The following is a 12,353-nucleotide window of genomic DNA, read 5'->3' on the forward strand; positions in this document are numbered from 1 at the left end:
GGTGAATGCCTATTGCTTTGGAAAGTATTAGCCCTTATCTCCCTTTATTTTAAGTATTTCTTGTGGTGAAATAGCAACTTGATTAAAAGCATTTCGTGAGCCCTTCCCAGCTTTAAAGCTATATGTACAAAAACCAGTGCAATGTGTCTCGCTCTTGAGAAAACTTTAAATAAACATTTTCTCAGAGAGCGTAGGCGAATGAACTCCTCCTCATCCATACCATACACGTATTGTTTAGGGTCTGTCCCGCGGAGCAGCATAAATACAATCTGGACCCGAAGCCTAACGCCCGTGTGGTTTTTCTCTCTGCAGAGGCTCTGGTGTGAAGCGCAGGGACATCGAGCAGAGCCCGATGACGGCCAGGCTCACGGCCATGCAGACGCCCATCGACCCGAGCGTCTGCAGGGAGGAGGGAAGCAGCGAGGTGGGCCGGAGCCGGTCGCGGCGCTCGGCCATGTCCATCATGATGGCTTCCATCTGGAAGTGCGTGCTGATGATCCCGCACACGTGGAAAACTTGGTGGCTGTGCCCTGCAACAAAGCCAAAAGCGCTCACCAAGAAACTCCTTGGGCTTCGTTAAAACACCGCCGTGAGGGTTCCACAGACCTTCTGCATAGCATCCATTGCCTCTGAGCATCACGTTCTTTAAATATTTATTCTACAAATTGCTGTGGCTTTTATCGTTGCGCCACCAGAGCACAGAGGTCTTCCTTTCCAAAATGCGGCCGGCTGTAATGGAAGCGAGGGACGCGCAGCTCGCCGCTGCGATCCTGGCGCACGCGACGTGCTAAGGAGCCCCGCGCTTCTGCACGGCGCGGCGGGGGGAACGGGGAAAACCCCGGTGCGGCCAGGACTGCCGTCCAGTCTCCTTGGTGGCTGCTCCTGCAGTGCCCTGACGCGGCACTGTGAAGCACCGCTGTGCCACGGGTGAGGTTTTTCTTTTTTTTTTGCATGAGAAAGGAGTGCTTTGTGGTCATGAAACCCTCTGTGAAACGTTTTGGAAACAGCACGCTTCTGGAGCTGTTCCCACTTTGCCTAGAAAGGACTGCTGTATCTTGTATGTAAAACTACATTTCAAATTTCCAGCAGGGAATATATTATAACCTCCGGGAGTCACTCATGCATTAATGTGCTTTCTTCCTGGAAATAATGAGAAAACAATGCCAACTCACCCTTTCAGCACTTACCGATATAGTCAAAGTGTCCCGGCGCGAGTCTCTCTGGCAGATGGCTAGCGAAGATGAAGCAAGTGAGGAAGGCGAAGACGGTGTGCTTGTAGTGGACCAGGATCGCAGCCTCTGTGCAGCTCTCCACCGCGCACAGGTAGAACTGCAGCAGCAGAGACGCGTCCGCGCAGGGGTACCGAGCAAGGGAAAGAGGGGAACGACACGTTTCTAAAGCAGGCAGTGCCGTTCCCCGAGCCCCTGTCGTCTCTGGCTGCCCGTCACCCAACGCCAGGACACGTGCTGCGGGAGCCAGGGCTCAATACAAGAGCTGTCGCCTGCATTTCGTGCGAATCCCAGCCCCGCACCTCCTGTCCCGGCACCTCCCTGCAGCAAAATTCCCACCCCGCTCCAGTTTAGGAACTGGCAAACTAGTAGCGTTCAAAGGCAGCAACTTTCCAGCAAGGGCAAAGTTTGAGCGCGGCGCTTTGAAGTGGAAGGAATCTGCCTGTCAGTAGGTGCAGGAAAAAATAACCAAATCTCTTTTCCTGCGGGAGTTTGTTTTCATTTTTTTTAAAAAAAAGAAGGCTGGCATATTTCCCCAAGTATGTTCAGATGAAGCAGCTGATATTTCCAACCCTGCAGCAAGCAAACGGCTCGGTGCCGTGAATGTGGGCGGTGGGAGCCGTACCCTGTAGAAGAGAGGGATGCTGTCGAAGAGGTACGGGTACACGAAGGCCAGCGTGCGGGAAGCCTTGCTGAACCTGGGCCGCTCCACCTCCAGAAACCTAGAAGAAAACAGAGAAGGAATTTCGCGTGGCACGGCACGGCACGTAAGCGCCGGATTCTCTTTGTCAGCCGTTTGCTGGGGACCGTGCCCTGCAGTATATAGACTGCACGTACATTTCCCCATGGGTGGTGGCTGGGAATTCAGGCACAGCGACGCGATTTTTCTACGCTGAGAGTATTAAAGCTGCGACCACCCTCAGCTCGCGTGGCTGGACCTTCCCTGGCTGAACCCTGAGCTGGGGGAGGAAGGATTTAGGGGCCACCCTCCCCTGTTGCATGCTCTGGCTGCGTAGGTGCATCTCTGGAGCTCTGAAAACAACCTTTTTTACACCATCCCGGCGTGGCTGATTTTCCTTCTTTCACCGTTGCTCATTAACCATTACCCGTTAGCAGCTAGGAACAAAGCTGGTCTTTAAACAGCTGCTGCCCCTGCAGTGGTTTTTAACTGAGTTTTCACTCTCAGTTTTGAATCCAAGCTTTCTGAGCACAGCAATCAAGGGGAATACATCTGCCTTGGTTTGGAAGGCTTTGTGGGTGATGCAGCACTCAGGCTGTGATTGTCACCGTTCGTTAATTAAGCTGTATTGCAGCTTATGTCTGAAATGCATGAAACGTCGCAGCATCTTTTCCAGAGCTCCAGAAAACCCTTCTCTCCGATGCCTCCCTGCTGGGAAAGCCAGGCTTTTACAGGGTTTTAGCCCAATGTGGAAATTGAGAGATTAACTTGAGCGGAACTACAGGAGACCTGCCTGCAAAGCAGAAGGACTCTATCGATATGACCCAAAATATGGGTTGAAACGCCAACGATTCAGCTGATGCTCAAGAGCCACGAACTGCGTAAGGGCTTTTGCTTCGCTCCTCCTCAGTTTGGCCTTCCACCATGGCTTGTGGCTTGCTCAGAAGACATCACGATGATGCTGAAGGTGCCTCCTGCTCTATTTTCTCCTGTATTTCTGCATGAGTCCTGCTGTATTTTCCTCCCGTGGTTTCACCTGCCCGGTCCTGCACTCCCATCCTGCTCACCCGCTGCTGCACAGTGCTGCGCTCACCCTTGCCACGCATCTTCCCGCTCCTTCGGCCACGATCCAACCTGCGCTCTTCTGTTGCCACAGCAGAGCCACCGTATCGCAGCCGGGGCACGCGGCCAGGCGCACGGTAACCCCGGGGACAGTGCCCTATTCACACAGGACAGCGTGAGATGTAGCAGAGTTCAAGCGTACTCTGTTCTCCCCGTGAAAAGCCCATACAGGTTTTTCTGCTTTCATGGGGATGTCCGCAGAGAGATGCCAAATCCTCCAGCATGAAAGAAACCTTTTATGCGGCTGCTCATCCTGCAGTGGGGGGGACGCAGTCGGACGCTCGCTATTTCAGTGTGACGGGGGTATCCAGCGTCACGTAAAGGATAAACACGCTTATTTCACTCCATCTGCACACGTTTCCCTGTTTGGCAATCCAGTATTCCTAGGGCACAGGATGCAAAAACCAACCAAACAAAAATTCTTACTGTCGACTCATCAACCAGCCATCGAAGATTGGAGGATTCTCCTGAGAATTATAGAATCATAGAATCATCGAATCATTTAGGTTGGAAAAGACCTTTAAGATCATCCAGTCCAACCATTAACCTACACTACCAAGTCCACACTAAACCAGTCAAGGGTAGACCAGACTAAACCATGTCCCCCAGTGCCACCTCTGCCCGTTTTTTGAACCCCTCCAGGGATGGGGACTCCCCCACCTCTCTGGGCAGCCTGTTCCAATGCTTGACCACCCTTTCCGTAAAGAAATTCTTCCTAATATCCAACCTAAACCTCCCCTGGCGCAGCTTGAGCCCATTTCCTCTTGTTGATGAAATTTCGTGCAGCAGCTTAGCCAATGCCTTTCTTCAGATGCCCCGCTGCCAGTCCCTGCCTTCATCACGTCGCTGCATCCTCCTCTGCATTAACCCACACTCCCGTTGACCTCCCCGCGGTGCATGCAAGAGGCTGAGCGTACTCTGCCGCTGTGTTCGGCCACGGTGCAGAAGCTCAGCCGGGATCAGGAGCCCTGCCCTTGTCTGAACCTCTCCGAAACGGGCAGGCGTGCTGCTCGCCTTGCTCTCCTCGAGTGACCCCAGTCCGTGGCAGTGCCACGTGCGCTGGGGGCTGACAGCATCCGTGGACCCTCCCGGCTCCTCGAAACAGCCCTGCCCAGGGTGCGGTTGGCGGAGCAGCCCCGACAGCATTGCTGTGCTGCTGCTGAGCCCTCAGCGAGCCGGGCAGGAGCCGGAGTGCCCGGACAGGTCCCCTCGGAACACGCCTGGCTCGGTAGCATCACCACCCATTGTGCAATTTGGTTTGGGGTCCGCTCCTGTCCATCCACCCCCTGCCTCGGAGGGACGTTTTGGCTGGCGTGACTCAGCCGAGGGTGACACTGAAGCGAATGCAATCGGTGAGCAGTGCCCTGCGGTGGGAAACAGGGTGGCCCAGGCGCCGGCGGTCTCGCGGGGGTCTTGGAGGGGGCCAGCGCTGCCGCCTCCCCGTCCCCAACCCACCGGCTCTGGCTCAGGCACCCCAGGATGCAAACTCAGCTCAAGCCGCTTACGCAAACCGTGAGAGCACGGTGGCAGAGGCGGGCGCAAAACTGTGCACCCTCGTCCTCTGCAGCCCCGCCAGCCTCGACCTGCGAGAGGAGAGAAAGGAGAGAGGCGGGGGGACGGCCGGGGGTCGTGCACGCAGCTGAGCCGCCCACACGCGTGGGGCGTGCAGAGGGGCACGGGGTGAGAGCGGCTGCCACGGGGGTGCCGGGAGCCCTGCGGTTAATGCGGTCCCCAGACGGGACCCAGCGTGCACGGGGCGCGGTGATGAATTACGGGGGCTCCGCTGACCGCCATGGGGGTAAACCAGCAGGCCCACGCTGGTGTGGGGTATTCAGTATTCCTGCTCATCCAGGGATCTTTTGTTGATTTTTTTATTTTTAAGCTGATGTTTGATGGATTTAGTACTTCCCTAATGGAAATGACTGAGACAATAGGAATTGCTATTCTACCACGTAGTGATAGTTGCATGTTTTTTCACATAACTCTACTTAGTTTTGTAGTAGAGAGATGCTGACAATTAAATTTGCACATCAAGAATTTTTTTAAGCGATCCAAATTAATCTGGAACTCGGGTTCCTGATGTTTCCTAAGTGTTATCTTCAAGTGGTACTAGGATTAGCACGTGGTCAGTGAGCTTCATTTGCTAAGCCATCTAAGGAGACCATAGAGACGCGCAAGACAAAAGAGGGGGAAAAGAGGCAAAAAGAAAGAAGTGAGGAATATAAGGAAAAAATACCAAGCCCCAACTGGCATCATCCACTGAGTGATCCAAGAGAGATCCCTGATTTTGCAGTACTGCTCAGTAATAACAAGGATAAGTCCAAATCTTCCACCCCAGGGAGTTACTCCAGTGAGTAACCCACAGACCAAAAGGCGAGTAAATCCTCCCATACTCAACAGACGCAAACGAGCCAAATCCGCAGGAGCCGTAAGGAATATCGAGAGCTTGGCACTCTCCCTCGCGGGAAGACACGGCGATGCTCAGCTGCATCCCACCCTGCAGCAGAGCCAGCCGGGCAGCGTGATTCCTTCCTGCCGTGTTTGCCAGGGCGTGGGAGCATCGAAACACAGCCCCGTGCTTGGGGGGGGGGGGGGGGGGGGGGTCTTGGGGGGGCTGCCCGGGTCACGGCAGCCAGGGAGGAAAGGCCCCCCGGGGCTACATGATGCTGCGAGAGGCGACCGCGTGTCAAAGACACCCCGAAATACAAGGAAGGAATAATGGCAGACGGTTCGCACCACTCGTGAGAACAGGAATTGTACATTTTGCACAGCAAACTGCTTGTTGTCGCAATGACAGACACGAGTGCTTTACAAACACAGCCTTCAGGGAGGTATCTACCATGAATTAAATAAAAACGAAACCAGCTAGAGATCTAGCACGGCATGTATCACTGGAAATCAGCCGAGTAGTTTAGACATCTGGGTTATTGCAAACAAATTGTCTAATGCCAGTCAGGAACAAAATACCGTGCACGCAATGCTGCTCGTGCTTTAAAAACAACGCAATCGGCTGCGACAACGCTGAGGTTCCTCCTCTGCAAATCTGGTGCACGCACATATAAACACACGCGCGCGGCGCTTAGGCTGACACGTGCCTTCGGCAGGGCCACGCTCGCGTTTAACCTAAACGCAATGCTCAAATGTTGGGCGCGCAGGAGCTCGCCCCTTTCTGCAGGTTGCGTTAGGAAAACAGCAGCCCAAACAAGGCGCTGGAGGTGGGTGTCTTCCTGCCAGGCATGCAACCGTACGGAATTACCTTCTGAACTTTCAAAAATTAAAGCCACTTCAATTGTTTTGCATTTTTGACCATCAAACTCCCCTAGCGCCAACACGCAACACGTTTCCCAAACAGAAAGTCCCCTTCTTCCCCTTCCTGAGCTTAAGGCTCACATTATTACAATACAGCCTGTAATTGAAAACCTTTATTAGTAATACTAATTAATGATTATGCTCTAGCAATCACGGCAGATAAAGCAGCTTACCTGGAATAGCAGGACAGACTGGTGCTAACGACAGTGTTAAACACCGCAATGGGGACGTAGCAGCGGTGGAAAGTGCTGTTGACCCATTCTGCTGGGAAAATGTACGCCGAGTATGCCAGCGCGGACCCTGGAAATACAGGAGGTGCCCGGTTAGTGCCGGGTCCCGCCGGGACCCTCAGCATCCTCCTGGGCACGGCTGTGAACCTTCGGATCGGCACTTGGCACTGGGCGCTCTGGGGAAAGGGAGAGATGAATTACAGTAGGTGAGCAGCTCCACAGCCAAGGGGAGCATCAGGCAGACGTCTGATAGCCAGCTCCTGCAAACACCTTGCCACGAGGAGCCGGAGAAGACCCTGGCTGCTGCTGCTGCTGCTGCTGCTGCTGCTGCTGCTGCTGCTGCTGCTGCTGCTGCTTACCCTGGGCTTGCCCCGCAGCAAGGTGCCACCGACTTCACTGGCAGCATTTGTCTTTAACGTGGGGTTTTTTTTCTTATTCTGTTTACTACAAATACCAAAGAGCGTCGCACTGCCAGACTTCCATCCCAGGGCTGGCCGGTACAAAAACCCAGCCCCAAATTAGTATTTGTGTTGATATCAGAGATGCTTCATGGCCCCTCCCAAGCACCAGGCTGCAGGGAGGAGGAGGAGGAGGAGAAACTACACACCAGCAGCCGCCGTTTCTGCTTGTCCCACGGACACGAGCCGTCCAAGCATGCGGGGTGCAGCCCTGTCCCTGACACCTCCCCATGCTTCAGCTCCTGCTGCCCCGGGGGAGCGCTGGCGACTGGCACCCCACCGAAACCGCTGCAGACTTGCCCGTCCTTACCCAAGCTGTACATGCTGAGCGCCGCATAATCGAAGAAGTAGCAGATGTGCCGGGCGCGGGTGGACATGGTGCTGAAGGTGTGGGCGCAGCTGGAGGCGAGGGGGTAGATGCAGCAGGTCAGCAGGTAGGCGAGGAGGGGCCAGGCGTGGGGGTCCTCCCGGTTCCCCGGCCCCCGCAGCCGCCCCACCAGGGTCCACACGAAGTACCTGTGGGGCGGAGGAAGGTGAGCACGGCACCCTTGGGTGCCCCCCGTCCCTGCTCCCCCAGCCTTGCTCCCACCGCCAAGACCCACCACCTCCTCCCACGGACGCTGAAGAGCCAGGGCATGGTACCTACCAGGTAGGCACAAAATGCGTCCAGATATTGAGGGTCTCGTTCGTCATTTGGAAGACGCTGAGGAGGCAGTCTGCGGCCGAGCTTCTCGGAGGGCGATACCCGAAGAGGATCCCCTGCTCCTGGTACCCCTGCAAGGCAAGGACTGGCACCGGGGGCAGTCGGAGGAGAAGGAAGGACAAATCGGAGAAGGAAGGAAGGTTGCCAAAAGGAGGGTGCCCATGTTTCAGGACCCAGGACCCTTCTGCAAGGACAGAGCCGTGTCCCCCCGTGGGAGGTGGTCCCGGGGAGGGGCTGAGCACTGCCCCAGGGGAAAATGGCCACCCCAGCACGCTGCTCCCGCCCGTCACCCCCCAAAATCCCACCCAGCCTCGGGCTTAGGGAAGAGAAGCTCCTCGCTGACCTTAGGCACTTGGTTGATGCTGAGCAGCCGGGGTAACTTGAGGCTCAGCATGGCGCGGGTCGGGGCTCCGGCTCCGAGGGATGTTTTCGGCTCCACTTCCCTGGGGACGAGCCCCGGCACTGCCTCACACCCCACCTGGCCGCATCTCCCTCCTCGCCGGGGAAGCGATGGGACAGGGATGGGGCTGCCCTGTGACGGGTGAAGCGATGCTCCCCAGGCTCAGGACGGGTGGCCTGGGGGTGACGAGCATTCGTGGGGATGCCGCACGGTGTCCCCATGCGGGGTCCCAAACCTGCACGTGGCAAACGCTTCCCGGGGGGTTCCCGTGGCACGGGGAGGGGAGACAGCATCCATCGCTGCGGGGGATGTTGGGATCCCTCCCAACCACCCGTACCCGAAAGGGGCAGGGGGAGAAGGACGGCATGTCCCTGTGCCCACCACCCAGAGCGACTGAAACCCCGTTATCACCCCGAGAGAGCAAGGGGTGGTGCGGGAACAGCACCCACGTCCCCCAAGCACCTCGAGGTCACACAGAAAGCCCTGGGCATGGGCTGGGGGGCCGCAGGGTGCCGGCAGGTCCCCTCGGGGAAGCGGGGAGGACGCAGGGTCCCAGGCAGCGTCCGGGCCGGTTCCTCTCTGCCCACTCCCCATCGAACACCCCAGTGCCACAGGGCAGCCCCTCCGGCCCCGACGTCTCCATCTCTTACCCACTGATGGCTTCGGCAGCGCCGCCTCTCCCTCCTCCGCCTCCGGGCTGTGAAATAAAGGTGAAAAAATAAATTATCTCCTGCACGGGACTGCCTGGCCTGGGGGAAGCTGGGCAAGAAGGGAGCCCGAGGCTCGGCGTGCTGGTTCAGCTTGGTCGCACGGGCGTATCGCATGCAAACCAACGCGCCGGGCCCCCCAGGTTTCCGAGACAGATCTCTGCGACCCTCTGGCCCACGGAGCCATGAGCAGGAGCCTCTGCAGCTTCCCGAGAGAGGCTCCTGGGACGGCATTTCGGCTGCCTCAGCCATCCCATAACTTCACACCAGGACGCACCGAGCTGCAGCCATCAACACATGTTGCTGGTGCTGCACAGAGACCCGCCAGTCCCAAATAAACCCCTCTGCCTCCCTTTCCCGGCCCCTGGCATTACCTTTCGTCTTCCCCGGCTCTTCCTCCCCACCCATACTCTACCTCTCCGCACGGCCAAGTGGCTCCGGTGCAAACTAGCACGGGCAAAACCCCGTGGGACACGGTGCATGGGGAGTGCCCGGAGAGAGGGCGGTGGCAGGGAGGCGATTAACAGGAGGGAAAAAATTAACGAGGCAAGAGCGCAAAAAAATAAAACTGGAAATGCCTTTAGTTAAAGAGTAGACTTAAATCAGGAGCTTTTTTTTTTTTTGGCTGTTGTGCTACAGGCGTGCTGCCTCAAAGCTACGCGGAGCCTGCAGCCCTTCCGTGACCCCCTCGGTGCTCCGGCACCTCTCCATGGTGGAATGGGGACCTTATCCCTGCGGTGGCCTCCGGAGCCTCAGCACCCGGCTGGAGGGCAGGGAGCGAGGGCAGGGAGCGAGGGCTGCCGTGGGTTATTTGCATGCTCCACAAAGAAAGGGCAGCCTGGCACGGAGCTCTGCTTTTTCCTATCCCCGCCGCACGTCTGATCTAAACAAATGAGGGCGATGATGGGATGGGACAAAAATAATGCCTCTTATCTCGGCGAAGCCGCACGAGCTCTTCACAAAGGCACGCCGCGGGGCGCGGGAGCCCCGATTTGCAAAGAGCCCTTGGATGGGAGCGCCGAGCTGGGTGCGCTCGGGTGCAACCCGGGCAAACCACGTCGAAAGCAGGGAGCCGGTCCCCGCAGACGGACGTGGGAAGCACTGGGCCCGGGCTTAACGAAGAACTTGTATTATTAAGAGCAAAATGAATCACTGGAGCTGCGGGGCGCAGCAGCAGCGCGGGCACGCCCTGCAGCCCTGTGTTTCCTCCTCCTTCGGCTGACTTTTCCCACCTGGGGAGCGGTGCTGCCGTGGCAGCGGCGTGGGACGAGGGACGGGCGCCCATGGCAGCCGTGACCTCTGCGAACAGCTCCTTTGCCAACAGCAGGTTACAAACTCTGCAGGCTCACCTAGCTGGCTGCAAACACACCTCTTCTTCCTTCTCCTCCTCCTCCTCTTCCTCCTCCTCCTCCTCCTCCTCATCTCCCCATGGCCACGCACGAAGCCCCACGGGCACATCAAGCACCGCAGGCTGCAGATCCAGCCCGGGAGCCTTTGGTTTGTGCCGAGCTCACCCGGGGAAGGTTCCTGCCTGGCACCGGCTTTCACACTGAAAGGCTGCGGTTTGTCTCTGGCGAGAGGAGCCCTGCCACGTCCCCTGTCACCGTCCCCCTGCCACGTGCCCGGATTCGGCTCCAGCGCGCGCGGAGCGTGGCTGCCGCAGCTCTCCCACGGCGCAGCTCTCCCCGCCAGCCCCAGCCGGCAGCCGGTGTCTTTCAGCGGAGGGCAAAATATTTTAGCTGTTAATTATTAACTTCTATGACTTTCTTACAGTGGCACAAGGAGAGAGACGAGTTGAACTGCGAAAGTGGCGGCTGGGCTCCTTTGAGTGCTCGGCACCGGCGTCAGCAGCATGGGCCATGCCAAGACCTTCTCCAGCAGAACAGCAGAGGCTTTGTAGGAGGTTGTTATTGCTGCGGGTGGCTGCTGGTATCTGCTCGGGATCCGAGACGAGCAGGCAGCTCCGAGCATACGCATAAGCTTAAGGCTTTCCAAAATCAGTGCGTTTCAGGCACGTGCTCGAGCTCTTTGCCAGACCCAGCGCTTTCATCCGGCCTCCTCGGGGGCCGGCCGCATCTCAGCGCCCCGTCCCGCTCCTAAAACGCTGCCGAGTGAAACTTCCATAAATTCTGCAAACGATCGGCGCAGCCACGAGCTGCCGGCGCCGTAGGAGGGCAGAGAAAAAGCAACTTAACTGCCGGCCCCGCCACACCATCCCCATCACGCACGGCTTTTTCCCACCTTCATCTTTTCATGACGCGTCCGAAAAACTCCCAGCCTCCCGGCGCGGGACCCGCAGGCGAGCTGACGCCGCGCAAAGCCTCGGGCAGCGTGAAAAGCAGCGAGCTGAAATGATTCAGCGGGGGGAAAAAAGCAGAGCGGCCGGTACTTACGGCGCTGCTCCCGGGAATGGGGCTGGGTCGGATGCTGCGTTATCGCCGGCGCTGGCTCCGGGCGAGCGTATTACTCATCTGTGTACAAACACAGCCCACATGGCCGAGCCGCGCTGGAAGCCTGGCTGGGGCGTAGGCAGCCAAGCGAGCGGGCTGGGGCAGGTTTGGCAAAGGCGGCAGGAAGGGCAGGGAGGTTCTGCCGAAAGCCCAGCTTGCTGCCGGCACCCGGCGGGACGCGCACCGCACCCCGGCTGGGCTCGGAGGGGAAGGGCACAGCGGGGGTCAGCCCCGCCGGCTGCTTTCCCAGATTAGGAGCAAATTAATTCTGGCTCGTCTTTGAGTGGAACAGGAAAAAGGCAACAAAATAAAACCGGAAATAACTGTGGCCAAAACGCTCTCAGATCGTGCTCTGGATTAGCTTCAGCCCGGCTGCAAGGAAGTGGAATAAGGGCAGGAAAAAATATTAACTCACAGACCTCCCAGTGCATCTTCAGCTCCCAGGCCCCTCTGCTTTAGCACCGGAAACCACCCGAACCTTGCTTGACTGTCTCCAGGGAGGCTGTAAAGTTAAAACCCTCCCAGAGATGACACGGGAGGTGTTCCCAAACTGGCCGGAGTTCTTACACCATTCCCGGCTGGACGGAGGAGCAGAGCCGGCCGGCGAGCGGGGTCCCCTTGGGCACCGCAGAGCGGGAGCCCCTGGCTCTCCCCACGCCTGCGCCGGCTGCAGAACCCAGCGCGTTTCCCCTTCTCCTCCCCGCCGAAGCCTCTATTTTTACTGCAGCCGTTGGTAACGTGTTTCACAACATTTGAACAGAGCGGTAGATTGAGGAGGGCGAGTCGCTGCAGAGCGGCGCAGGGGCATCGCTCCTGAATTAAATAGTTGGAAGAACCAGCGCCGGGCGTAACGCACCGCTCGCGGGGCGCGGGGAGAAGCAGCAAGGGTCGTCTGAAATCAGGGCTGGTGACTGTGCAGCACTAGCCGGCATTTTAATCACAAGGGAAAGTCTCTGGACATCAATTTTGGGTGTAAGCGCATTAACCATCCCCTGCCGCCACTGCAGCGCGGCTTCCGCTCCGACGACGGCTTCCCAGGGCTCTGCCCTCGCCTTTTGGGTGCTGT

The 12,353-nt window shown here is 57.7% G+C and overlaps 1 protein-coding gene across 1 annotated transcript; it reads right to left on the minus strand.

Moving 5' to 3' along the window:
- Positions 1–282: 282 nt before the first annotated feature.
- On the minus strand, positions 283–8,124 carry PAQR5 (progestin and adipoQ receptor family member 5). The gene is made up of 7 exons (XM_075714122.1): positions 8,074–8,124; positions 7,674–7,801; positions 7,338–7,543; positions 6,513–6,639; positions 1,855–1,951; positions 1,188–1,329; positions 283–530 (listed from the first exon to the last, which is right to left on the minus strand). Exons 1-7 carry the CDS (start codon positions 8,122–8,124, stop codon positions 283–285), a joined length of 999 nt encoding a protein of 332 aa, XP_075570237.1.
- Between the last annotated feature and the right edge of the window lie 4,229 nt (positions 8,125–12,353).

The sequence above is a fragment of the Pelecanus crispus genome, chromosome 7 (assembly GCF_030463565.1).
Source record: "Pelecanus crispus isolate bPelCri1 chromosome 7, bPelCri1.pri, whole genome shotgun sequence".
NCBI classification, from domain to species: Eukaryota; Metazoa; Chordata; class Aves; order Pelecaniformes; family Pelecanidae; genus Pelecanus; species Pelecanus crispus.

What these genes read in the sequence shown, in the direction of transcription:
- PAQR5 (XM_075714122.1), bottom strand. Translation starts at nt 8,124, where the DNA reads ATGCTGAGCCTCAAGTTACCCCGGCTGCTCAGCATCAACCAAGTGCCT. An exon ending in GCATCAACCAAGTGCCTAAG is followed by an intron (nt 7,802 to 8,073) that starts GTCAGCGAGGAG and finishes CTTGCCTTGCAG; the next exon opens with GGGTACCAGGAGCAGGGGAT. An exon ending in GGGACACTTTGACTATATCG is followed by an intron (nt 531 to 1,187) that starts GTAAGTGCTGAA and finishes GCTTTGTTGCAG; the next exon opens with GGCACAGCCACCAAGTTTTC.